Source organism: Tinamus guttatus, unplaced genomic scaffold (assembly GCF_059628265.1).
Source record: "Tinamus guttatus ecotype Peru unplaced genomic scaffold, ASM5962826v1 Tinamus_guttatus_pri_ptg000710l, whole genome shotgun sequence".
NCBI lineage: Eukaryota > Metazoa > Chordata > Aves > Tinamiformes > Tinamidae > Tinamus > Tinamus guttatus.
In genome coordinates, this window is record NW_028289244.1 from 1,087,206 (window position 1) to 1,114,299 (window position 27,094).

Consider the following 27,094-nt stretch of genomic DNA (forward strand, 5'->3'; position numbering starts at 1 on the left):
ATGTTCCAGTTCCTAATACTCCACAATTGATAAGACTTCCAAAGAAAAATATTTGTGCTGACTTTGAACACATATTCTTTTGTTTGTAATGAATATTTCAAAAAGGTGAGGAACTGGCAAATCGCACTGTGTCGTTTGGACAAGGGGACACCCCCGATTAGCTTGACGGGGTGGCAGTTTCATGCAATCTCCTGGCATGGATTTGCTTTTATCAAGGCCATTAAGTGACGGGCAGTGAAGCCTGCAAAAATGAGACTCTCCATTTTTGCACTGGTTTCCAAAGACTCCTTCCTAACTCCCCTGCAAAGGACTTGCCAATCCACCAAAACAGGAGTGACACTGAATTTGCTGAAACCTTGAGATTTCTCAGAGGAGCTGACAACACGACACTTGGACAAACCAAGTTTCTCTCCATCCCTCTGTGACAGGGCAGCAGTGGCCAACTACCGGCTACATCCCTAAATGGAAATAAAGGAAGATGTAAGAAGATGTGGGGAAAGAGGAGCAAACCTTAGTAGTTAGGACACCTGTCACAGGAGGTAAAAACCTATAGCACATACAACCTCCAGCTTTCCACATCTTGTTTCCAGTGCAAGCAGGTCCAGTGGGCACAAAGCAGTGCATCAAGCCAACTGCAGATGGAGTACGAAGTGATGCTTAAGAAAAGCTTGAAACCATCTGATCCAAAATATTTAAGTGCACTAGCAAAATGCTACACTTTCATAAACAGTTGCAGTACCAGAAACTAAGGCCTTTTACAGCTTTGACTACAGATGTTCAGATTCTGTTTATTAAACCTTTTACAAGACAAGACAAAACACAAGTAAGTGCCACAAAAACCAATGCTTTCATCATTCAAATCTTCCACAGCATAATGCAAATGCACTTTTAGAACAGCACAAATGAGACTGACACACAGAGATACAGGTGTATTTTTTCAAGAAACACAGGGCTTTTGTTGTTCGTCTTTTTAAAGAAACCTTTGTGACACAACAAATTATTTCTTGGCAGACTGTCAACATGATTTCTTTTTTCTTCTTTTTTCTCACTGATTTCATGACATACAGACCTCATAAAAATCATGTACTTGGCACTTTAGAATCAGGAATCAGTGGCCAGAAGTTTATAATAAATTTTGTCCTCCGTAAATTCCTCCACAAAAAGTCAGTATAGTGGCATAGAAAACAACAACAAAAAAAGCTCAAAATATCATATTGATTGTGTGTTGTGCACGCAAGTGTGTGAAAGAACAAAAACAGACAAGAGAAAAACATTCAGAAACTGCACCTACACTTCTCTGCTTCTGTCATTCAAATTGCACAAGACTTTCGAAATGATTTAGACAGAAAACTTCTAATGCATATCAAATGGGGAGAACCCCACCCAAACTAACACCACTCTCCACACGGTTGAAACCTTTTGCATCATTTAAACTAAAAATGGCCTTAAAGCAGGTCACATTCCAGTGTCAGATGTAAACGATACCATCATATGCTTGTATTTGAAAAAAACAGCATTGGAAACAAGTGGAATTTACCTTGCAAAACTTCAGTACTAGAAATACTTTGTACAAAACGATCCTCTCAATCCATTCTGAGTTAAAACATATCAAGTTTTAATTTTGAGGATCTTTCTTTTCATTGTCTTTAATTGGTTGAAAAGTTCAGCACGTGCAAAGTCACATGAGTGAGATTATCATGTGACCCGTTTTCATAACCTTTACTATAATAAATAAAGTTTCCTTCTGCCTAGAAGACAGAAGTCAAGGAATCAAAAGTAATTAGCAGCTTTCTCTGGCAATTTTTAACTCTTGATATGCATTATCTCTGAAGAAGGTTCACTGAGGAATCCAGGCACTCTGCCAGCCTTTGAGCTAATTTTCAAGCATCTTTCATCTGAACTCTATGCTTAGGTTGCAAAGGACTGATCAGATACTGTCCCATGTTACTGATGCATTAAAACAAGCAAGGCTGAAAATCTCATTGAAGGCCATACAGTATTTACGGTCATATAAAAAGAGAATGTACGGAACACAGTGTTCAAATTAATAAATAAAGTTAAAATTACAGGAAGCAAAGTGTTGCCACTAGCCCTTTCTAGAAGGAATATTGAAATAAAAGTCCATTTAACTTTCAGTCCATGAGGAAGTAGACAGGAGTTTCATCAGAAAGCTGTGCTTTTCAAAATCACTGGATTTTCTTCTTCATCACTTGAAACTCTTGTACTATTACACGCTGGCCTGTACTTTAGTCTGTGAAAACAGAAGAGGGGAAAAAGAAGAAAGCTAGTAGTATATGTATGGGAAAATATATCTTTGGTATCTTGAAAGCTACTTGACATTATAAGTATCCTAATTCTGATATCCTGTTGGCTTCGGCTAGACAATTTCCATTCTTATGCCAGGTATTTGCTTAAGTACCTTCCTAAATCAGTCACAGCAAAAGGACAAATACTCTCACAGCCCTTTTAGTTCAATAAAACTAAATCGAAGAGTTCAGCCTTTCACCAGTACTTACATGTCTTTAAGAATACACAAAGATAAACTATTTTTTAACAGCATCCAATATTGCAAAATCATCCAAAACATATAGAATAAAATTAAAATAAAAACCATTTAACTGACAAGCCATTTTTAACCAGCCATTTTAATGAAAATATTTTGATTAAAGCTCAAAGTATCACTACACTTTTAAAAGCATATGGCTATACATTCTTTATAAATGCTTTCCTTACATGTACCTTTATTCAGTCAGAGTAAAGCAGTAACTCTGGATTCTAAATATGTACCCATGAACTTGGAAAGAGTGACCAAGATCCCAACCAGGCTCTTACCTCTTCAGCAGAAAGATCAACTAAATTACTGAAGCCAAACCCTTTCCCTGAGTGTACCCATAAGCACACCCCAAAACATACATGTATATCATTTTACAGATAGAACAGGTTTGCTAAAGAAGATTAGAAAGCAACACTTACCCTTTCACTGTGAGCATCTGCTCGGTTGTGTCTGGGAGAGGCATACCATAGCTTTCTGGCAGAAATAAAGTGAGAATTCCTGATAGTACAGTCAGGCTCCCCATGAGGATGTAAGGCAGGAATCTATCATAGGCACCTAGGAGAACATAAGAAAAATGAACAACAACTTTGAGTTATCAGTAACATTTGTATCTATGAACTTGAGTACATGGCTTTCTCTCTGCAAAGTTTCAGATTGTGGTAAAAATAAGAAAAACTTGTGGGAACTTAAGAGACTAGGAAACAACAGCAATGAGAGCAATTTCAGTTGACCTATTGAATCAGTAAGATTGTGAGTCTTCAAAGTACCTCTTCGACAAGATTGAAACAATTTCAGTGTTATGACTATCCTGTTGCAAGGGATAACTTCTCTATGTTCAAAAATTCTATCTAGCCTGAACAACCCTTGTGATCTGGGGCTGAGCAAGAAAGAGCAGCAGCAGTCATCATTTGGTTACAGCTTGTTAGCATGTTACAGCTAGCACAAGGCACACACAAGATGTTGTCTGACCCTTCCTGTGTGCTATATAAAAACAAAGAAACACAAAGAATTACAACCCAAAAGGCAAGACTGGTACGACTGGAGAATGAAATGAGTGTCTGGGTGTGCACATCTATTTGCAGTTTCACAGGATGTCCCTGGATCAGAAGAAAAAGAGCAGCAAATCCCAATGACTCAAGGAGGTGGAACACTGACTGCCCTCAGCTCCAAAAGGCAAGAAGCCTACCCAGAACCTGCACATGGTGCCAGCCTAAGAGCAACACAGGAGCCATGGGGAGGACTGGCAGTTGGTGCCCTTCAACCTCCACGTCATCGCAGTAGATCCTGGCCCTGACCTCTGGACACAAGCAACACAGCGCTAGACTGCTCAACAGACACCTCTGATGGACTCTGGTGCTTGTGAGGATGACTGTGAGTGCTGGGCAGTGAAAACTATTTTACTTCAGTTTACTTACAACAAAATTACCTCCTCTCCTAAAAGCTCTTGCACTAATGTTTTCTACGTTGTGGCTACAGTGATGCAACAGCATTTCCTACACAGAAGGATGGTTTAGATGCAGTTATGTCAGCAGGTTTAAGTTTTGTAGGCAGTACTGAACCGACGCTTTCCAAATACCAGGCTCTGCCCAGAGTGTAGTAGTAGCCCCCAACTCACCAAGGTAAGCGAAGTAAGGCGAGAGGATGCTGCCTAGCCTGGAGGCCATGGAACTTGCTCCAACTCCCATGTTTCTCACTACCGTTGGGTAGAGTTCAGCCGTGTAAACGTAAACCATTGAAAAGGCAGATGTGATCCCAAATTTTCCTAGCATCACCAGGAGAATAGATAGGGCACGAATATCTGAAATAAAAATGCGGAAAGATCTTCAGTAAAGCTGTGGCAAACCACCATATCTTAATTTCACTTTGTTTGTAGAACTCCTGTCTAACTAATTACAGTATCTGGTGTCTTTTTTTTTTTCTTCCTGTACACATCTACGAGCATGAGCAACTTTTTACTGCTGGGACGCTACATACTTGCTAGTTCCCTTTTGTTTATTATTTGATTTGCAAACATGTTATGCACAAATCTCCCCACTGAACAAGTATCAACATTTGCTCACTTCAAGCCCTTTTCCTCATCATAAATGCTTCCACAATGGCTTTCCCAGAATACAACCTTTTCATAAGCCCTAAAGAAAAATGCATCACCACTGGCAGCTGTTTGGAAAATTAGTTCCATTTAGTCTAGCCCTAGTTTTGGTCTAGGACCTTGCCAGGGCACCTGAGATGTACACTAAGGTAAAACTGGATTGCAGTTCTGATCCCAAAAGATCACAAAGTAAACGTCCCACCTATAGAAAAATACATCTGAATTGACATGCTGTGTTATACCTGTTGCTCAGAGACATGGAAGAGGGGCAAAGATAGGAAAAAAATATCTACATTTAGTCCCCTCGAGATACTTTTCACCCACATTTGCCCAATGCATGGTACTGGACTTCACCTAGAAACATGTTTGATATCAACTAACGATTCCATACGTGCAGGCACCAGCTGAATGAAGAGAAGAACACAGCCTCCCAAGAACAACGCGGCAGCCATCGAATATCGTCGGGGGAAATTGCGAAGCAGCAGCCAGGAAATTATATAGGCTGGAACTTCAGTCACTGCTGAGAGGAAGCAGTTTACATAGATGTCTCCATGCAAGTTAGGTGTGTCAAGTGAAAGACCAAAATAGCCAACTGAGATTATCATCCTGAAAGAAGCAGAAGAACAGTATCAGACAGATTTGCTCTTCTTCCTGAGGTTCATAAAAACACGTTACCACGAACCTCTTTACGTCTCTGTTAAGCTGAGAAATTACAATTACACTATGTAAAGCAAGCTCAATATTTATGCTATTCTTTCAGCTTTGAAGCAAATGTCTAAAGTGCCGACTTCAGAAACAGCAAGGAAACAGTTACACGGTGCTGCTGCATTGTATTTGTTGAGCTTGTCTGGAATCCAAAGTTTTTTTTTAAAAAAGGACCCTACTCAGCATTAACATGGTCAGGCAAGCCTGGAGCTGTTGCTAGCCCTGCTGAGGCACAGGCCTATGAGCTCATCCATGTGGGATGCTCCTGCAGCTGCAGGGATCATCACTGCTCCTGCCTTTGCACTATCCTTTCCACTGGCATTCAGCCCTTGCAAAAAACCTCTCCGTTTGTCACCTTTAGATGTTGTCCCCACTACTCAAGCTGACTGCTTCTCATATATGCCCTCCACGCTACAGATTCTCCTGAGAGAAGTGTCTCATCCATAATGTAGGGATGCAGAAGTTTATAGCCTTAGCCTAAAAATCTGGAGTACTGCACTTAGCCTGCTTCTAAAGCCAAGGCTTTTCATTATGTTTAGAAAGAGTAATAATGAACTCTGGGCAGACAGAAACACTTTTGTGTCACTACCCTCCCTGCTCTGAGTACAGAGAGGAGTATGGTGTCCCGGCAGAGCCACGTTGGCTGCGGAGCATCCTGGTGACATTAGTGTGGCTCCGTGCCTCGGTCAGGACGCAGCGGCTGGGAACGTCACCGCCTCAACCGCGCTGCTGCCGGAGAGGAGCCACTTGGTCACAGCAAGCGACCACAGCTCCCATTTGGTCACAGCAAACACACAGCTGGGAGAGATGCTGGGAGATGCTGGGAGAAGGCTCCACTTCACCACCAAGTAACAAACCGTAAGCAAGGAAATAAATGGACCAGTAGGATTAAAACAAATCAGCGTGAAGCATTTGTCACTTCCACTCCTTCAGCATTTATATTATAAGGGAACCTAGAGATGTGAAGCAAAACACTGTATAGCACCAAGTAGATCACTGTCCCTGGCAGAAAGACTGAGTCTTTCTCTTTCTGACTTCACATGGAAAGAGCATTTATGGTCCAATTGCTTAAAATAAAATTGTCAAGTATATCTGCGAGGGCATGAAGTCACATGACTATGGGTAAACCCACATTTCGGTGTATGATCTCCCAGCTGAAGTCATTCATTTCAAAAGCAATTACTGCGCAGTGTTGTTGATGCTGCACAAACACCCACCTCTATGCTCATGCATGCAATAAACTAGCTGAGCGTTCTGCAGCTCCCTTTCAATAACAGTTTGTCATAGCTTATCATATTGTCAAACCTTCATACAGGATTTTTTTTTCTAGGAGAGCTTCTGAGGTATTTACACATTTCAAGGTTATGAGAAGCCAAATTTTCTCCTCCCTGACACAAAACTAGCAGAGAGATTAAAGGCCTGCTACTTACTTAAAATTAACAAGACTATTTCAAATGGCAACATGTGATGGTGCCATACTGCCATTTGTACCAACTCTGTTCTATAGAACTTCTTGTAGGAGACCCTCCAAATTCTAGCTCAGAATACACCTTCTGTGAGTCAAAAAACATTGCCATGGATCCGCATAAGATACTACATATTTTGGGAAATGATTTAAAAGGAGGTTAAACAACTGACATGCAAGGTAAAAATAGCAGAAAACTAGTCCACCCTCTCTGAATACTCTTCTGCAACATTTGCAAGAGCAGATAAGATTATGCAAGTCAGTCGCACATGTTTGGCTCTTCCTTCCTAGCACAAACTTCTTCTATTAGGCAGTAAAGAGTTACTCAGCATAAGGAATGCATTACACACTGCCATGTCACTGTGTTTTTTGAAGTGATTTGTCCCATCAGAAATGCTGTTCAAACAGGTTTCACAACTGGTGCATATATATACACCCATGTGTGTAAAATTGGCTGTGCCGATGAACTTTCTACTTCTTATAACCATGTTGGTTTTAAGAAATGCAGCAGTCTCAATTCCCTAGTCACTTCCAATTAAGGATGTGAGTCAGCATTTGGAGTTAGAGGAAGGGAACACAACAGTATATGCAAACTGCACTGACACCTCCTCAAAAAAATATATCTTTTTTTTTTTTTTTCCTGAGCTACACTCCTTTCAAGATCCCTTCTCAGTGTGTCAGGAGCACTGTGCTCTGCAATGGGCAAGAGAAGCTGGTTTAAATATCAGGGGAACAGACTAGTTAGTATGGAAGTCTAGGAAAACCTCAGACTGGAACTTGAAAAGCAGTTTTATCTCTTTAAGAGGCAATATGGAAGAGAGAGGGAAAAAATTCCCCCCAAGTTAGCCAGTACTGGGTTCAGACCCCTGAAGAGTAGTCCTCCATACGGGGACAAATCATTCCTCAGAGACTTCCTTCATGCACATGAGAATTCTCTGAGTCTGAATTTGGGGCAGATTCCTATACTTCAAAGTCATTTGACTTGATTCTTGCTTGGTTCAAGTTAGGCCAGACTGTTTCCGAAAGAAAAAACAGATGTGTTTCTAGAAAATGTTGCTGAAATAAAGAGCATAAGTAATGAAATGCATTCAGCTTCAGCCAGTAGCTCACCGTTTCATGAACTAGTTTTTGCCCGTACCTCTTTGGAATACCTTAGAAGTTCTGGCAAAAGTGCTCAAAGGGCAGTTTCTTACTGTTCTGCTGCCTGTGTGCTTACCTATTACTCCTAAATCATCTCTTTTCCTTACCAGAGAATCACTGACATAATTGTGACAGTTCGGATATTTTGGGTTTTCACTAGATCCAAAATGGTGTAAGCTTGTTGCTTCTGGGAATTCAAGTCTTGCATCTGGAAAGAAATATAAACAAACAAAAACAAACAAAACCACTAACTTCCTGCAAACAGAAAGACTGTGAAAACAACCTCCCCCCAGGCCCCCAAAAAACAATTTATCCATCACTATTTTGAAAGTATATAGTCCCTTTCGATATGCTGCAGTGCAGGAACATGCATCTCAGTTTTAACCAAGTTAATCAAGGTAGTATTAGCCATAAGATGCACCTATCTGTTAAATCAATTCTTTCCTGATTTAAAGTCTCTTAAAATCTGAGCTGAAATATGTATTAATTTTCTCCACCTGAGGCTCCATAAAGCAACTGCTTATTGTTACTTTTATATTTGAATAATAAGCCACAGTATTAATTTACAATTTAAATGTCACAACTGGCAGGTTCCTTAAGCCCAGTTTAGAGCACTGCACCTTGAGGATCATGCAGTTCAACAGCAGCCAGTCAAGAAGAGAGCAACAAGGATGATGAAACATTTGAAAAACATGATCTGTAAAAGAGTGAAAGAATGGGCTTTATTTAGCCTAAGGGCCAGAAGACTGAGGGAGACTTAGAAGTCAAAGACCAGCAAAGGGAAGAGAGCAATAAACTGTCCTCTATGTCCACTGCAGATAGGGCAGAGATTAAACGAGATTAAAGTGCAGCAGGAGAGATTTATTGAATGAATCTTCATGTTGGAACTAATAATGATGTATTTAAACTCTGGGACAAATTGCTTGATGAGCTGAAGACTCCCCATCATTATCTACACTGTTTATAAAAATCTCCTTCTATGAATCTAAGCAAAAAGGCACTCTCTTCCTCCTAAAACCTCCCAGCCTGTCAAAATAAAACAACTTCTATGAAAATAATGCAAACATACTCATGCATGAAGCATGCTAACAAATTTTGTGCTTGGTAAGATTATACAATAGCAAATTTTCTTGTTTTTTTTTTTTTTTTTTAATAAGAATGTTGACTTGAAAAAAAAAATTAGATTCCTAAGCAAAAAGTACAAGGGAGGGATTTTTTAAAACAGGCCAAAGGTAACATTTGTGAGAGCACAAGTTCCATTGAATAAAACTCTGAACTCTGACAAAGCAAAACTATGTCTGAAAGAAAACCACTTCCTAGACATGCCATAATTTGCTAGCACAAAAAATGGAGGTTTCAGGATTTAGCACTGGTTTCTCGCTTATCAAGTTCATGCTGATTTTTATAGCCTCACAATAAGAATGTTAACAAGCTCTTGGTCTTACAATTTTCCATACAGATACAGAATATCCTAACAGAAAAGAACCTATGTGAATCCGGGAGTCTATTAACAGTTAGAAATTTAACAAAGAAAGAAACATCCACCTTAGCAGCTCAAGATTATCAAATGAAAAGAGTAATAATACTGAAATATTTTTAATTTCAACACTTACCACATTGTTAGCTGTCTTGGCAACTCACAATATTTAAGCAAAGACTTCTTTTTCCACGACTAGAAGGATCATGCTTGCCTGACAAAATCTACTTTTTGTGCAAACACACACCAAAAAGGATGTGCACAAAGCTTTATTACTCCCATGGTTTTCCAATTCTGCATGAGTGGTGAATGTCATATATTAATTGGGTGTTTAAGGACAGAATGCCTTTTGCTGACACTATGTACTCCTTCATGTAAATTATTTTCAGATAAAAGTACATTATGACTGTATTTTCAAAGCAGTGCAATCACCAAATACTATAAACCTTTCAGAAGCCTTGCTGTCTGATCTAAATAGAACACACTGCACTCTGTTCTAGTTTAATTTACAATATTTTTTTTCTTAAAATGTGAGGCAAGGCTAGTGGAAAAAGTTAGATGTTTGCTAAGACACAACATATACATCAAGAGATAAAAGCAAGCATTAGTTTAACTTAATTCTCAAGAATCTCTTCATACTTAGTTATGTGCCTGTTTCTTCTGGCAAGCTAGTTCCTGGAGACTGACTTGTGACCCTTAACTCTTGTTCCTCAACTTAAAAATATATATTTTACCTCCTCAATATCTTAGCAATTCTATCCAAGATAATGTGAACACATGTGTCAGTACAGTTGATGTAATGCCCATAGTGAGGTGAAAATCATTTCTGATGCATATTGTGAAAATAGGAGGATAAAACAGTGACCTATGGTGATGTCCATGCACCTCAAGCTTCAGTGTATTTGGTTTCATGAGCCTTGGCTTTCTGCTGAGGACAACAGCTCTCCCTGTTGTAGAGCTGCCAGCCTGCGCGAAGCTGCCGTCAGCTCTACAGCTCCCAGCCCTTTCTCATAAATCACATGACCGTTCCTAAGGACTCTCCAGTTTTACCACTACCTGCTGCCAAGAAACCAACAAATGGGAAACAAAAAAAGAGAAAAACCAAACCACAAAATAAACGCAGGACGACAGTAGAATTTAAACAGTCACAGTTTATGAGAGAGAAGTGCCCTGCCTCTCAGCAGCTGGATAACCAGGCAGTATAATCATTAATAGGACAGGCCTGAGCAGGAAGTAATGGAAACGCTTGGAAGGGCAAAACATGATACTTATCATCCCCAAATGTAATCCCCTTCACATAGAGTAATTCACCACCTATTTACACTGTGCAGCATGTCTGCAGCCAGTCACTTGCTGGATCCTAAATGTTTTTAATCTCTGGGGTCTAGATATTCCAACTGCTGCTTTCCAGCCACATGGGATCTAGGAATGCTCTTCAGATGGAGGCTGTTTACTGCTCCATGCAGAATGCACATTCCAGCTGCATGAAACCTAGAGCCCAGCTGGAGCTTCTGAGAACCTCTCCGCAGTGTAAACACATTTTCTAGAAAGTCAAGAGAAGCTGTGTGCCTCCTGCTTTCCAGTGCAAGTCTTCAGAAAGCAAACAGAACAGGGTAAACAGACCACTGCTGCAGACTTTGCAGAGATTAGTTTGCCATAGTATTATCTTACTTAAAAAAGAAAGAAGAAAATAACCGTCAGGAGTTTAAGAATTTAAATAAATGCCTTTAATCCAGCGCATTTTCCTCCAAGTGTCAGGATGTTTATCTGTGTTTACGGAAGAAGACAGAGCTAAACTTCTGTTCTCCTACTACAGTGCTGGGAATGGGTGAATTTTCACGTCCACAGCATGAGGAGGAAGAGAGAAAGCATGTTCCAATTAAAATCCAGAGGAATGTCCATTATCAGAAGCTCTGGGTTTTCCCACCATTCTCAGCCTATTCCAGCCAGAACAGGATTTCTGTCCTCCATTCCACAAGCAAGTCTGCACAAACAGGATTGCTTGCACCTCAGCTGACTTCAGCTCAGGGTGAAGCTCTTTTCAGTCTCAATAGCAACACATTACAGTTTAATGGCTAACTGTTCTCCTCCATTTTCCTCATGATAGTAGAGAGAGGCCTTGTAAACAAAGTGAATGCACAGGCCACAGTGACATTAGCAGCAGATCAGTCTTCATATTAACAACTGGAAAATGTCAGCTATCAACCCAAATCAACCACAACTGGGTAACTGCGCCCAGACCAATTCTACAGATCTGCCTACAGAAGTTCCCATTCTTCTGGATTATGCAGACTATTTGTCTGCCAGGCTTTGTGAGGTCCCATCTGAATGGGCTTGGAGCTGCTTCTACGCTCCAAGGCCAGCAAATGCTCAGACAGTGGGGAAATGCCTAGGGGAAACAGTGGCATGTTGGAAGAAACTGATGGGGAAGAAAAGCTACCGCTAGCTGCATCATGTAAAGGGATTTGAGTTTTGACCTCTTTTTAATGCAGAGTAGAAATTGCACTAGAACACCATTATTTTCAGTGCCAGTGGTCACAATTAGTTCTGTGTTAGAATGAGCAAGCATAAAATCTGTTCAAAGCACAAATATTCCCTTCTGCATCTAATCACTGGGACACAGATTGTTCTGTTCAACAAGATCAGAGGCTGGAAGAAAACAAAGCGTAAGGGAGGCCAAGATCTTTTGCCTTCTCTGCTGGGTCCAAGGCACATGCTTTCTCAGAGCAACATGGCCAGGTCCCACGGCTGACAGGGATATTTGGCAGCTGTCTGGGCTTAGATTTACTGTACTCAGAGTCACTGGGATAAAAGACACTCTCTGCTAGTTTGCCACTGGCTTCATATAGCTATCTTTAGATCATAAAATGATAGCTAAATTATCAAAGAAATTCACTACCTTCCCTGCAGTTCAAAAGGAAAAGAGAGCTATAAACTGGATGGAAAAGATGTTTGCATTAGAACACTGAGTGGGATTGAAACAGCAAAGGCTTTACAAGTCTTAAAGAAGTGAGGGAATGGTATTCTGCTTCAAGGCTTTTCAGAAGCAGCATGGTGTTTTTACCCATGTGAGAAGAGCATAACATGCTGCAGTCCTAACAATTCATATGTCTGGAAATTAATCACTTCGCATAATTATACATAGGTCCAGCAAACAACTCTGCTGCTAAATGAATCTCACCTCAATAGGGTCAAGTATTACATCTGGGGCTGTAATGCCATTCATTTTTGCAGCCTTTCGGATGATGGCTTCTGCCTCTTGAAATCTTCCCTGAGAAATCAGCCATCGGGGAGATTCTGGAATGACCCTGCAAAAAGGTTCAGAATAAAGTGCCTGCATTTCCAGAGACAGCACTGCTGCACACACTAACACACACTGCCCCGAGCATGAAGGGCTGAAAATCTGCCATACCTTGCAGATATTATAGCAGTAATAACTGAAATCATAGTGTTATAAAAGCAGGTTAGTATACTGAAAAAGAACAGACTGAAATGTATTCATGGATTTAAGAAATACTAAGGAACTGAGCTATGATTCAGAGAAGAAAAAAAAAGTAATCAAAACTCCAAAACTTTCAAAGAATGGAGAAAAAGGATTAAAGGTATTCAGAAATACAAAAATATAAGCAGCGTTCTGTATATGAAGAGGCAAATGCTTAGAGTAACACACACAAAACTAGTAAGCATAAATACTTTCATGAAGTCAAGTTAGAAAGGGGAAATCACGTGAGTCATTCAACTTCCTAAGAGAAACTAGATGGAATACTTGCCAGCATAAGAGAAGAAATACCACCACCGTGTGGACTGTGTAAACTTCACATGCCACTTGGAAGTAAATTTCATTAACCATGGAATTAAAAATGGAAGTCTCACAGATACGCAAGTACTGGTTCCTCAGCTTGCTGTGCTCTGCATTTGTTGTATCTATATCTCACTCTTCACTGCACGGCTTGCAAAAATAGCTGGTTTTCATTCTGCCCTTAACTCGCATCTCCTTTTAAAGTTCACGGAACTCGTGCAGGAGCAAGTGAATTCTTTTGAAACGATAAGCAAGCGCTCATCTTGCAAAAAGCGAAGGATGGATTTGAGAGGGAAGCAGCTCTAAGACATTTCAGCCTTCACTGATCAGCCCCAGGTAACCTGATGCACAGGGGAGGCAGCAGGTCAGAATGTGGTGCTCTGTTCCTAACAGTCTTTAACTCAACATGGCTTGTTCAGTGTCTTGTTTGACTGGCAGCTGCAATGGTGACAATAATCCTGAGAAGAGAATCTTTTATCCATGAAGCAATATTTGTTATGGCTTTTTCTTTAGTTATACTTTTCTTTCTGGTTCTTATTCTATTTCATCGATTTTGACTTTTTTCCTTAACGAGCTAGCATACTGCTGTATTTTCAGGCTGTAAAAGTTGCAGGGGTGAAGGGCATTTTACTTTACAAAATCATCTTGAGTTCCAATTTGACTATAATGTATGGGAAAACTTCCATTTTTTAGTTTGTTTTTATCATCACCAAACAATGCATACCATTTGATGCAAGTTTCCTGCTAACTATATCTACATGAGTGATCACCTATTTAATTTTTCCTCGCAGGAAAAAAAAAAAAAGTCTTTAGATTACATATTTGGCAGAGAATTCAACTATTTTTGTTGGTTTGTTACATTCAGAAGCAGCAAAATTATGTTTAACAAAATACACAACCTGCCCCCCCAAAAAAACTAACCCTAAAAAAGAATTCTCAATTATTTCTAGCAAGCATTTACAGTGAGACAAAGAAGTGGGAGATGGACAGGTAATATGAGAAGGACACACACCAGCCCATAGAAAAATAGAGAGCTGATCATCAGAATCCTAGAGCATTTCCAGACAGCGCTGGTGACCACTATTAAATTCTCTCCAAGCACGTGGGCAAGAAAATATAGTAATGCAGAGTTGAGATGGCCATGTGGTATCTGGCAACCTTCTGGAACATCTGCTTCAGCCAAAGTCCAACCTCTGAAAACCAGGAAATCCACACAGTGTTGTGCAGTTATGCACTTCAGTGCTATCCTCGGAAGCTGGGAATTCAGTGCAACTGGAATGCAAGCAGTTAACGCTACAGAAGCAACCCTGGGTGGTGGAAGGGCTCTCTGGAGCAGCCACGGAGAGCTGCAGTGCTTCTCCTGGCAGCTTTTGAGCTAGAAAAGCAAGGTCCATGTGCGCCTTGGCACAGCACGCTTTGTTTTGGCAGCGTGGCCTGCAAGCCACCTTGGAGCAGAGGCTCAGGGTTACCTGGGCAGGGACCCTCCAGCAGCTGGGAGACAGCTAGGAGTGTGGGCTGTGGGTAAATGGAAATAGAGTGGCAAATAATGTCACATAGAAGAGCTTTTCCCAGGGAGGGGAATGTGGAGAGGAAGAGGCAGGCAGACCTGAATCCGTGTGAGATACTGTAAACAGGCCTCTGGCTACAAGACTTCTGTTCAGAGTAGTATAAAGGCAAAGTGAGCTTGTGAAATAGGAATATCAGAGCCTTACTCGAGTTCAGCAGAATTATTACATGAGTATAACTCCTTTGCTGCATTTCTGGGTTTTTGTATATTTAAGTGTAAAATATCATTACCACTTCCCTTCCGCACCCACTGCAAACAGCAAGTTTTCTTACTTAATTATTCCTCAGTACATACAATCTCTTAATTTTCTAGGGGCTGACAGAAAATGAAGAACAGCGTTTTCAGGCATGAGTTAGAGACCACTCGCACAGCTTTAGACGCAAGTCTAAAAGATCTTGGGAACTAGCAGGGATGCAATGCCCGTTCTTCCAGTTTTCCACTTATGGCTTTCACTGTTAAAGGCTGGTTGGCACAGAGTCTGGATCATAAAAATCTCTTGGCAAGACCTTCTAGAGGCCTTTAACTTGGTTGCACTCACCACCAGAGCGGAATGCAGAGCAGCCCAGGTAGAGTAAGAGCAAGAAGCAGCGTCCGCCAGTCTCGGAGGAAGTAAGCGGCCAGTGGCAGCAACATGTAGCCAAATGCATAAAATATGCAAACACCTAATGTGCAGAATATTATACGAATTGATTTGCCAAGAATTTCAGTGCCTGTTCAAAACAAGAGAGTCAAGATTAGTATTTTAACTTAATAGCAACCACGTAAGTTACCAAAAATAGCTTTAAAAATTGTCTTTGAAATATATTACATGGGGTAGTTATAGCAGAATGCACTCTCTGCCCTCTACTTTCAGAGGCACCACAGATCTACTTCGTGCAATGGTCCAGCATCGACCTAAGTAATTCTTGGTTGCAAAAGCAATTTATTGCCAACTTTTGTTGCTTTAGACATTTACTGTAATTATTAATTGAAAAGGATTTTCTTTGAAATCTCAGATTCTCAAGGGATTATACACTCCCTTCTACTGAAGCCTCTTAGGTAAACTGAAAGTACATAAAACAAGAATTATTTTGCCATTTAATTTTTACTACAGCCTGTTTTAAGGAGACTTTACAATGCTTACTTTTTTCTCTTATAATTTTGTAGATTAAATATGCATTCAGACCCCAAATGGAAAATACAACCTCCTTGAAATCAGGCCTTGCACATCTCTCCAACTAAAGATGGATTTTTTTTTCAAATATTTTTTGTTTTTTACCTTTTGGAACAGTAAGCCATAAAAGCAAGTCAGGGTGCATTTCTATGAACTGGAAATTTCCAAATAAAGCATGAATTATTCGTGCTTGCTGAGGACATACTCTTAGCAGTGCTGCTTGGCAAAACAAATCAACCCTGACCAGTACTGAAATGGAGCATGGAAGAAAAGATGAGCAGAGAAGATGTGCTCTGCCCACCAGGAGCTCATACCCAGAACAAATGCTGCCACGTAGTTCGAGATCTGTCCCATGCCAACCAGCACGAAGAGCACTGAAAACATCTCCCAGCTGGTAGAGAAGACCTGCACGAAGCTGAAGCTCGTCTGCATTCCCAGAGTTATGAACAGAACCTTCTTCCTGCCAAACCTTCCACAAACAGATTTAAAAACAAAAGAAAAAAATATGTGTAACATCACAAAAGCAATTTTGAGAACTGAAAAGACAAGATTGCTCATATGTATATTTAGGTAGATTAAAAACATCTGCAGAAAGCAGAGGTTAAGGAAATGTGAGACATGCACAATTGCTCTAAATACATTAAGAATTTCCCTGGCCAAGAGGAAATAACATTTCAAAGCTACAATTCAAGTGCAACTTAAACTTTAGGGACTGATGGAACACTATCCCCTCTTTACTGATAAGATGAAGATGGGAAAGTTAATCAATTAATTACAACCTAACAGCTGTATGGTGCTCTTTCTCTTCTAAGCTGTACCCTATCCACTGTAGAGATCAATGAATCAAAAAAAAAAAAAAAAAAAAAAAGGAGAGAGAGAAAAGACAAGGCTTTCTAAAGAGGTAAAACGGGATTACAAGAGGACAGATCAGTGAGTGATCCCATGCTGCAATCTCAGTCCTACTTGGTAAAAATGAACTAAATTTAAGGGATTTTAGCAGTTTCCTTGAGGGATTGAGGTATTAAGTGAAAAAAAATGCAAAACTCAACCCAACCCATGCTGGCTTCAGCTCTGACAGTCACTCCCTACGCTCTGGGTATCTGCATAACTATGTAGGCTCCTTGGCCTGCAAAAGGAAGGCTAGCGAATTCCCACAAATCCGTTTTCAACACTTGACTATGAAATCCAGAACTGTGCGCTATAATAGACAGATTAGAATGAATTAGGAACACACCAACAGCACAATACTTTGTCAACCACTGCTTACTTCTAAGGCGCTGCTTCCCTCACAGCTACCAGCAGCCACAGAAGTTGGGGCTACACAGAGGCTGAGGCAGCAGGAGATGATCTCCTTGACTGCAGAAACATAGCAAAAATTCCCACAAGTAAAGTGTTGTTCCTCGGGATTATGACTGGATAGCACTCATGCTTTCCAGCTCCTATAAACATTGGACTTGGACCCTGCATTTGACAATGAGGAAAAGAAGCTATGAGGATTTAGGAAGGGAGAATTATAAACTTGACTTCAAAAGAGAAAACAAGCCCCAGGGTGTCTCTGAACATAGTCCAAAGTAATTAAAAAGGAATGTCATGGGGCTGATTTTTCAGAAGGAACTTTGTATCTCACACCTGTTTTCCGGCATAACAAAAACAACAAAAAAAAGTTTGCTGCAGGGCTGATTTCTCTGGAAAGAACAAAACGAACAACAACAACAACAAAAAAAAAAACAGATAATATCCACTAACAATCTTCATAATGTTCTGTTCTGATTTAGGACATTTGCTCTGCAAGACCTGTATACATTTAGATTAGACATTCACAGAATAAAAACATCAGCACCCTCCTTGCTAGGAGCTGCAGAAAGCCACTTACAGCAAGGTCGAGATACCAGAACTGCTTACAAAACAGTTTTAAGCAAAGAGCCAGCAGCTTTGGTGTATATACTTTACTTGTCTGAGAGCTGTCCTGATACGAAGGATCCAAACAGGACACCCACGAAGAACAGGGAGGTACTGAAGGGTCCCTTCCAGTCGTCATCACACACAAGATTCCACTGCAAGGAGAGAGAAACTTTAGAGAGAGAAGATAAAAAATTGCCAATAAACAGGATTCCTCCCACCCACAGCGCCTTGGCTGAGCCCTGATAATGGAAGTATGCTAGGGTTCTTTGGGAAAATCTCAATTCTGGTCTTTGGAATACAGATTTAAACATACACCAAGCAAACCAAGATTTCCAGAACAAAATTAATCTCAGGAAAAAAAAAAAAAGGATTATTTATTACACACAGATTGCAATAACTCGCAATCTCTCACTTGCTTCTGAGCAGCTTGATATTTCTGAAGTAACATGCATGTTATTTGAAATCTGTATCAACAGCTATTATTGAAAGAGTCATAATTTTATTTCTGTTATCTGGAAAAAAAATGTTTAAATATTAAAAGAAAGCAAGAGGGACACTTTGTCCCTTACCTCCCTGTGGTGCTATGGCAGGAGAAGCTTCCCGAGCTCTCCCTGCCCCAGCAAACTAGTTGGCCTGCTCGAGGGGACGGCAGGAGGGGACGCAGCCCCACGGAGGCCAAACAAACTGGGAATTTAGCAACCAAATTCCACTTGTGATGCCAGGCCAAATCCTCCTGGCCTTATTTTTATTTATTCAAACAGCTCCCACAGGGCCCCTTCTGATGGTTTAGGGATGGAAACTTTTAGAGATTTGCATTAAAATGGTTGGAACAAAATTGAAATATTTATGTTGGCCATTACGTTTAATCCACTTCATCCCCCAAATTAAACAATTAGTGTTTTTTCGTCATAACTTTTTAAAATCTGCCCCAGAACAAATATCAGGGCTTTGACCAGCTCTGCAAGAAAGCCAGGCTGCTGCAAGCCTGAAAGCAGCCATCTACTCTGTTGCTGCTTTGTCAGCGGCTAATGCTGGCCCTTCCTTTGGCTTGCTGGACACTTTTTGAAACCCAACAGGAATTGTGCTTTTCCTTCTCTCCTCTTCTGTTTTTTTGTCATTTCCTCACCATTTACCCTTCATGGGCATCTCCCGGGCCTTGTGCTCCACCTCTGCCAGCAGGGCAGTTCTATGACAGATCTTCATTGAGCCTGAGGCAGCCGGGACACTTCAGCAAAGTCCACCTTGGAAGTACGCAGCAAATATTACCATCAAATTTAAACAGCCAAAGGTTTCAGTCATTACCAAATGACCGAACTGGATGACATTTATTGGGATAACTGATTTAGTCCCAGTAGAAATCTTGCATTAATAAAGACTCGCCTATTCTCAAAAGTCTGCTCTTTGCAGCAGCTACCAGAACTAGGCATCATTGTCAGTATTGGAATTAAAATGCAACTAGCCAAAGATTTAGCCAAGTCACAACCTCTCAGTTGTTGCCTCTGCTGTTGTGAATCAGCCACATCCGTTCATCGATCGGCCACTTTGTACTTTGACACGTGGGTTGCACAACACCTGGCTTTCCAAATACTGTGTGTTTATTCTCAGCAATAAACACCGTCTCGTGACCCCTGTGTCAGAGACGTTGCTTGGAAGAGCTCACAGGACTAGAACACACTGCATTGCCCTGTTGTCGTGTTGGCAGGGGGAGAGACACCAGCCTCTAAGTGCCATTCTGATCACAACTCCGTTGCTTCTGTCCACCCCAGTAACACAATCTTAGGAGCTGGTATGCTGAAAAGTAATTCGACCAGGCACAAAAGCAACAACTTCCATGATCTCGGTTATGAAATGGTAGTTATTTAACAACATAAGGAAAGCCTAAGCTCATAACACTCAACACACATACAGCAATAGGAACAAAAGGACTTTAAGGTCTATTCCTGCAGCAGACCAACGCCAAAGTCTTCAGCTTTTTCATGACCACCAGTGACTGGGCACCAGTCTTATCACTCCCCCACAGCACCCACCCCAGGCCCGTAAGCTGCCCAGGAAAGCGGCACTGCAGCACCATGCTGAAGCCCAGCACTGCTGCAAGGAGCAGGTATCCCCGGATGCCGCAGCGAGCAGGTCCTCCTGGTGCTGCTTGGTCCGGCCAGGACACAGCACCTCGATCCAGTGCCCAGCCCCAGCTGCACGAGTCATTTCTCAGTGCCCAGCCCCATGTGCACAGTCATTTCTTAGTGCCCCAAGGTGGTTATTTAGGTGCTTGGCTGCTGGCTTCACAGCCTTTGCCCCAGTGAGGGGGATAAGCTGAACCTCAGCGCGTTATCGTGGCCGCACGGGACACGAAAAGCACAATTCCGCTTTGTTTCCAACAGCAGCTCCCATCAAGTTCCCAAACACCGGCACCCAGGGCTGAACACAGCACAGGGCGTTCTCCCGGAGTCTTGTTTGGATTTTGCCGGAGGACGTTCCCTGCGGAAGTTCAGCCGTGGTTCCTTACTCAGCTTCCAGCTCCTCCAAGCGGGGTGTAGCTATTTCCTGAGCAGTTCAGCAGGTCAGGGCGATGCCTCTGCCAGCAGCAGCGATTGCTCGGGATGGCTCCGGAGTTGGGGACGGGAAAGGGAGGACGGGCAGGGGACAGAGGACACGGAACGACGAGGGCTGCTGTGATGCGATACACTCATCACCCATGCACGTTCCAAGTTCTGCCTCTTGCATTGCAAGTTAACTACCTGGAACTAAAATAAATCTAAAATCCCTTGCTATGTTCCAAAAAAATTTATAAAATAGAGGGAAAACACCCACCAAAATCCTACTAAACTGCTCCCACAGTTCCCTCCTCCCTGCCTTTTTATTAGCTTACAATTTTTAATCACACACACAAAACAGAAGTACCCAGAAGTATTATTGTACATTTAGCCAGAATGACACTGAGCTGCCTAAGTAAAAGTCTAACTGTCAGTCTAGCTAGACTGGTATTTCCTGCATTCTCTTGCCATGTGCCTTTCCAACACTAAACTGACTGTTCATGTAGCACCTTTATCCCAGAAGAAATCTGACCTGCAGATCTGAAATCTGCAAATCTCAATCAAACAGAACAGCGAGGTTCACGTGCCTCCGAGATGAACGACTTCAATTCTCTGCACTGTAGCACACTGTGCAATAATGTTTGAAGAGTAAAGATATTAAACTAAAATTACAAGAGAAGTTTAGGTGGACACAGTGCCCTATATCCAGCTGAAAAAACGGCCGGGCTACAAGTAAAAAGTTTAGTTCTAAGGTCTCTAGGAACTGCTGAAGCCCTGGAACCTCTCAGCCGCTCTATTCTGTGTGTATAAGCGCTGCATCCATTGCACTCTCAGAATATCAATTGCCTCCAAATTTATGAATTACCCTCATTACCCCCTGCAACGGTTTCAACCCAGGCCCCGAGCAGATCCCTCACCCTGCTTCACCTTTACTGCAGTTTGGTCAACTCTGATGAGATGGCGTAACCCTAGCTAGCAAAATCTACCTGCTAACAACAAGATTCTCATCATACCTCATTGTAAAATTGCCCCAGTATTTGTAATGCATTACAGCATCAGAACCGCAGTCCTAATTAAAGAGGAGCTCTTCAAAACGTCACGTTCTTGCAATACAGAAACACCTCGTCTATTTGGAAAGTTACAGAAGCAACTGCAAGGCCAGCAATATAATTTATGACCTTACATGAAACACGTTTCTCAGATTACAAAAAAACCTGTTCCGCTGCAGAAGCACTTCCCTAAGAGCACTACTAGAACTATAAACAAAAACAGACTAAAAACAAATACTGACAGAAATGTACTCAGTTACACTCATGCCGTACAAAGAAAATCCTTCTCAATTTTATGGTTACAGTATTTGGTGCTTCCCCAACCTTTTTCCTTTTTTAAAACATTTTCTGCTGTTGCAGAGGAGAACAAGCATGACTGAAAAAAAGGAAGTGGAATATTCCCACATGCTAATATTTTAACGTTATAATCAAGGAATTGGTAAGAATTTCAGAATCCAAACCAATATGCTACACTGTTTCCCACCACTTGCCTGTCTGTGAACAGAGGCAGGTTCTTCACAGGCTGTAGCTGGCAGTTTGGCTACTCAGAACCCACAAACTTTCATTTGGTTTCTGTTCTTGTTGACACATGTAAATATTCTGTGCTTAATATACTCACACGAGAGCTTTGAATATAGTAAATATGCTTTTCTCTGAGAATGCAATTGTATTATCCCAAAAACTCGCAAGTTCTAGATAATCTGTTATAGTATGGCAAGTTATCTAAAAAGGTAAACAGCTGTCTGCACTTACAAAATATGTACAGTACTTAATTTCTCCCCAGTGGTTGTTTTAACTTGTTATAGAGGAAATACTTACAGAGAGCACTGAAAAAGATGTTGAACATTTTGTATTTTTAAAGAAACTTTACTCTTCCACCATACAACATGGTTTTGGGGAAAAAAAAAACATGTCAGAAGACAGAGAAATATCAGAATATCAGAACATTTTTGTCTCTAAGTTGAAGGCAGTGTAATGTGAACACTTTCCTATCATTACATTTTCCACAGTGTGTCTAAATGAGCATTATTTCAATTTAACTCGTATCAGCTATAGACTTGAAAGATCTTGAGGTTCAATTTGCAAGGGAGTCCTGCACTATGCATTTAAATGACGTCCTGAAAACGTCAGCATTTTTTTATTGCATCTTTCAGTCATTCACGCTCACCTTATGAGCTGAAGAATGAATTTTCTTCCTTATTCTGACAAGAATAGTAACGTAAAGGTTTTGCAACTGCAACTCAGTTAAAAGTCATTCCATGGCTGTATCAGCTCCTGCAACTGAAAAGCTGTCGGTGTTACCTCTAGCCAGAAAGATAAGCACATATTTCCGTGCCAAGAAAGAAGGTGCATTGCTTTAAAAGAGGATGAAAATTAACACAAGTCCTGATGTGACTTCTGGCCGAGGCCACGCACACTAACATGAGTGCAGAGGTCGGTGTGAGCTGGACCTGCGTGACACAGCGTGGAGGAACCTCGCTGCTGGCTCCCCTTGAGATAAACCAGCGAAAACTAAGATGTGATTTTCTTGTTTGTTTGTTCTTGGAGCAATAAAGCAAAATGAAAAAAAAAAGGGAGAAAACACTTCCTGTTTTTCCAACAGAATGTGAATTAATTACACATGTCTTACAATGCTAATCTGGTTCATTCCACATGTTGCTACTCTAGTCTTAACCTGCCCTTTCCTGCAGGTCTGACATAATTTACTCTTCTTCAGGAACTGGGCTCTGACAGCACAGCGGGACCATTGAAGCCCTTGGCATAAAGGGATCGGAAAACTCGGGGACCCAAAATACACATGAGCTCTTTCTCTCCCTGCAGGGGATGTCCCTGCAGGATTTGGAGTTATCAGTATTGCGCCAGGCCTCAGGACAACTCTGCAATTCCAGTGTTACGCATTCGAGAAACAACACCAGGAATTTGTTAAGAACAGCACTACAGGCACGAGCACATTCAAGTCTGCAGTACAAGACTATGCTTATAATGAACGGGCTTCAAACTGATAAGCAATACAAAGCATTTTTTAAAAGTTGACGACAAATATTTATACAAAAACTCTATTTCTATTTATGTTTCATATAAAACTTACTCCCATACAGACTGAAGTGCTTTGATCACTGCATCATCTAAGAATATACACAAAAACAATAACCTTATTGTATCATTTTTCTAGACCATAATTGCCACTGTTTAACTTAAGGCTAAAATCCTATTCCCAGTTACTCTGTAGAGCTCCCAAATAGATACTAGGCTTTCACAGATGAATCAAGGAGAAAAATTTAGCCTTTTCCCTTAATATTGCAGTTTGCATTTCTTTTGGTACCACATATAAATTTCTATTGCTTCTGCATTCTTTCTTTATAGCATGTAGGGAGGAACAAGAATGCCACAGATGGTTTCTTTAGACAAAGTGAAGCCTCGCTTATTCCTCAAGATATAGTATTTGAGAAAGCCAAAGATGAAAAGGAATTTTGTCACACACAAACTGGTTATCTACTCCAGACTGCAAAACAGCAGCAGTCTCTCTTGTTCAGCCTGCAGAATTGAGAAAAGAAAGGCTATTTTCAACTGTGCATTCAATGCTTCAAGCTTCCTTTACCCCTGAAAAGCAGGAATGGATTTGGGACCCTTCTCTAGTCATGAGAGATTCAATCAAAACCCTTCCTTAGGAAAAAAAAAAAAAAAAAGAAAAAAAATCCCCCTTCCCCCTCCCAGTGCCAGCTCCCCAAATCTGGGACAAAGGTCCTCATGACTATTCAACAAGTTGGATATAGGCAACCCATGCAGGTTTAATGATTCATAAAAACAGCAGCACTGAGCCAGGAAATTAAACAAGTGCAGCGCTGAAAACCTGAAAGTGTGTGAAAGGCCACAGCTCTTGCAAAACTGGCACAGAAACATCCATATAAAAGGAGAAAATAAAAACGCCGCCTCAATGCACGCAGTCTTGGCAGCCCGATGCCACTTCCCACAGGCACGAGGCATCTGGCAAGCAGTGCAGAGAGCAGGGCGCTGGGAAAACGCTAGCAGGCCCCATTCCTCCCTGATTATAAAAATTCGGAGAGATGGTTGACAGTTCAGACATGTTAATTTGCACCCAGCTCCGGGAGACAAAGTACAGCCCGAGTCATGTCTGAGCCAGATCAACCATTTCACCACAGCAGGCGGAACAAAACCGGCACGTTCAGCCACACACTTCACCAGCTCTAGGCGATGCCAACTGCTTTTATACGGCATCAAACCTTGGCAACAGCAATTTCGATAATGATCGGGGTCTACAGAGCAGTTTTGTTGCTCAGGAACGCAGCATTTTTTAAGAAACAGACTAACAGCACCTGCAGACAGCAGCTGAAAATCTCTCGAGTCTCAGCCAGTGTCCAAGCTCAAAGGCAGCTGCCAACAACTAGTTTCACCAGATCCTGGTGGCTGGCGAGTCTCTTCCTGAGGAATATCTCCTTGCTCGGACTGGCTTACCTCCACCAGAGAGCATCCACCACGACCTGTTCTGCAAGGCAAGAGGCCTTTGGGAGGCAAACGGGGCTGTGGTTCTGCAAAACCCCTTCACAGAGAGGCAACTCATCGGTACAAACCGCTTAGAAGCCTTTGCAGGAACACAAACATTCCTCACAACCTGCTTGCTTGTGTCAACGTATAGGCCTGCACAGCTTCCCTTGCGGATGAGAAGCGGTCAGCACGGCTGATGACCAGGGCAATCCTGGACGCGACACCAAAACAGGGCGCGCTCCTTGCGCCATCCCACTGTGCCGCTCAGGATGACTCCGACCATGTTTTGTTTTCAAAGAAGGAAAATTAGCCCTTTTGATCCGCTGAGTTCAAAGAGGCCTCTTTGATCTCGGCAGCCGGCAGAACCCAGCGTTCCCAAGTCCACCCTGTGCTCCCACCAGGTCACCTGGGGGACATCGGATGAAACCCATTAAGCAGTTCACACACAAACACTATGCAATGATTGAGGAAAGCCCTTGCACTTGGAAATGACTTCTTTGCATGAAAATTAACAGGAGAGATTAATTACAATAGTCCTCAAAATAAATTTGGCGCGTCAGAGTTAAAAGCAAGACAACCCTAAGGCAAAGACTCCAGGCCACTGAAAACCAGCACCAGAAACCAGTGCTGTGACAGACACACAACTTTCCTTGGTGCTCCTGTAAAGACACATAACAGCAAAAGCCGCTCGTAACTCCTGTGTTCAAGACTCCTTTGGCTTCTTGCTATTGATCCCAAAAATGGGGGATCCCAAATACGGGTGAATTTCTGACAGGTTATAACAACAGGAAATATCTACAGGATACTTTTGCATTGTGATCATCCACAGCTCAATGAAGCTCTCACAGAGCCGCTGGGCAGGAGAAATGAGCTGTGGACACTGCTTCCTGCCACAGAAAGGACTTTTGAAGGCACTTTCCAAAACTCTACTCCTGCAGAAAATGCTTTTAAAGGTGCTTTGCAAGACCTAGCTCTGCAAAAAGGGCTTTTGAAGGCACCTTGCAGAACGTAGCACTGCAGAAAGAGCCTTTAAAGGCACATTTCAAAACTTTAACCTGCAGGAAGGACTTTTAAGGGCGCTTTGCAGAAACCGGCGCTGCACAAAGGGCTGCCGAAGGCGCTTTGCAGAACTCTCTACCTGCAAAAAGGGTTTTTGAGGGTTCCTTGCAAAACCGAGCGCTGCAGAAAGGGCTTTCCAAGCCGCTGTGCAAAATTTCGTGCCTGCAAAAAGGGCTTTTAAAGGCGCGTTGCAAAATTTTGTACCTGCAAAAAGGGCTGCCAAAGGCGCTTTGCAAACTTCGTACCCGCCAAAAGGGTTTTTAAGGGCGCTGCGCCGAGTCCCGCGGTGCAGCACGCGCTGCCGGGGCTCTCCGCGCCGCGCGGCGCCCACCCCCGAGCCCGGCCCCGCGCGGCCCGCACCTCGCTGACGATGGTGGAGCGGTAGAGCTCCCGGCTGTACTCCCAGCCGTCCAGGCAGCGCTCCTGCTCCAGCGCCGCCAGCTCCACGTCGGCGCCCGGCCGCAGCCCCAGCGCCGAGAAGTTGGCGAGCGCGGCCAGGCGGTAGCGGCGGCAGCGGCTCGGCGCCGCCAGCCCGCCGCGCTCCTCCAGCGGGATGCTCGCGTTGCGCCACTCGCTGCTCAGGTTGGCGTCGCGGGGCAGCGCGCACCAGTGCTCGGGGGTGCCGGCCAGGAAGACGATGGAGAGGCCGGTGAAGCCGTTGGGGATGATGCTGGCGCTGAGAAGGAAGAAGACGAGGCGCTGGAAGCGGCCCCACTCGCCCAGGAAGGCGGCCACCTCGTCGTAGTCGCGCATGGCTCCCGCGCGGCGGCTCCGGCGCCCGCCGCTACCTGCCGCCCCGTGTGGCGCGCCCGCGGAACGGCCGCCCCCAGGCCCGGCGCGGCGCGGCCCGGCCCGGCGCGGCGCGGGCCATGGGCCGGGCCTGGCGGAGCGGCCCGCGGAGGGAGGAGTTGCGGGGCGGCGGGCGCGGCGATGGCGGCGGCGGCGGCGCCGCAGGCGGCCCGGCCCGGCCCGGCCCGGCCTGGCCCGGTCCGGGGGCGGCGCGCGCTCCCAGCGTGCCCTGCGGTGACCGCCCGCCCGGCACGGCGCGGTGCCCGGCACGGTGAGGGGAGCCCGGGAGGCCGAGGGGAGCTCGAGGGACT

At 42.9% G+C, this 27,094-nt stretch overlaps 1 protein-coding gene across 2 annotated transcripts; it reads right to left on the minus strand.

Moving 5' to 3' along the window:
* Positions 1 to 1,841: 1,841 nt before the first annotated feature.
* On the minus strand, positions 1,842 to 26,794 carry LOC104565731 (organic cation/carnitine transporter 2). 2 transcript variants are annotated; one of them, XM_088536967.1, is made up of 10 exons: positions 26,355 to 26,785; positions 17,900 to 18,003; positions 16,264 to 16,418; positions 15,335 to 15,506; positions 12,612 to 12,738; positions 8,061 to 8,161; positions 5,035 to 5,249; positions 4,170 to 4,352; positions 2,974 to 3,109; positions 1,842 to 2,251 (listed from the first exon to the last, which is right to left on the minus strand). In XM_088536967.1, the coding sequence occupies exons 1-10, from the start codon at positions 26,745 to 26,747 to the stop codon at positions 2,164 to 2,166; spliced, it is 1,674 nt and encodes a 557-aa protein (XP_088393093.1). In that variant the 5' UTR covers positions 26,748 to 26,785; the 3' UTR covers positions 1,842 to 2,163. The 2 variants fall into 2 exon arrangements, 1 of the variants encoding a protein (XP_088393093.1); XR_015914034.1 differs by lacking the exon at positions 1,842 to 2,251 and having other exon boundaries at positions 3,024 to 3,109; positions 4,998 to 5,249; positions 26,355 to 26,794.
* Between the last annotated feature and the right edge of the window lie 300 nt (positions 26,795 to 27,094).

What these genes read in the sequence shown, in the direction of transcription:
- LOC104565731 (XM_088536967.1), bottom strand. Translation starts at nt 26,747, where the DNA reads ATGCGCGACTACGACGAGGTGGCCGCCTTCCTGGGCGAGTGGGGCCGC. An exon ending in TAATACTTGACCCTATTGAG is followed by an intron (nt 8,162 to 12,611) that starts GTGAGATTCATT and finishes ATTTCTTTCCAG; the next exon opens with ATGCAAGACTTGAATTCCCA. An exon ending in GCCTTACTTCGCTTACCTTG is followed by an intron (nt 3,110 to 4,169) that starts GTGAGTTGGGGG and finishes ATGTTCTCCTAG; the next exon opens with GTGCCTATGATAGATTCCTG.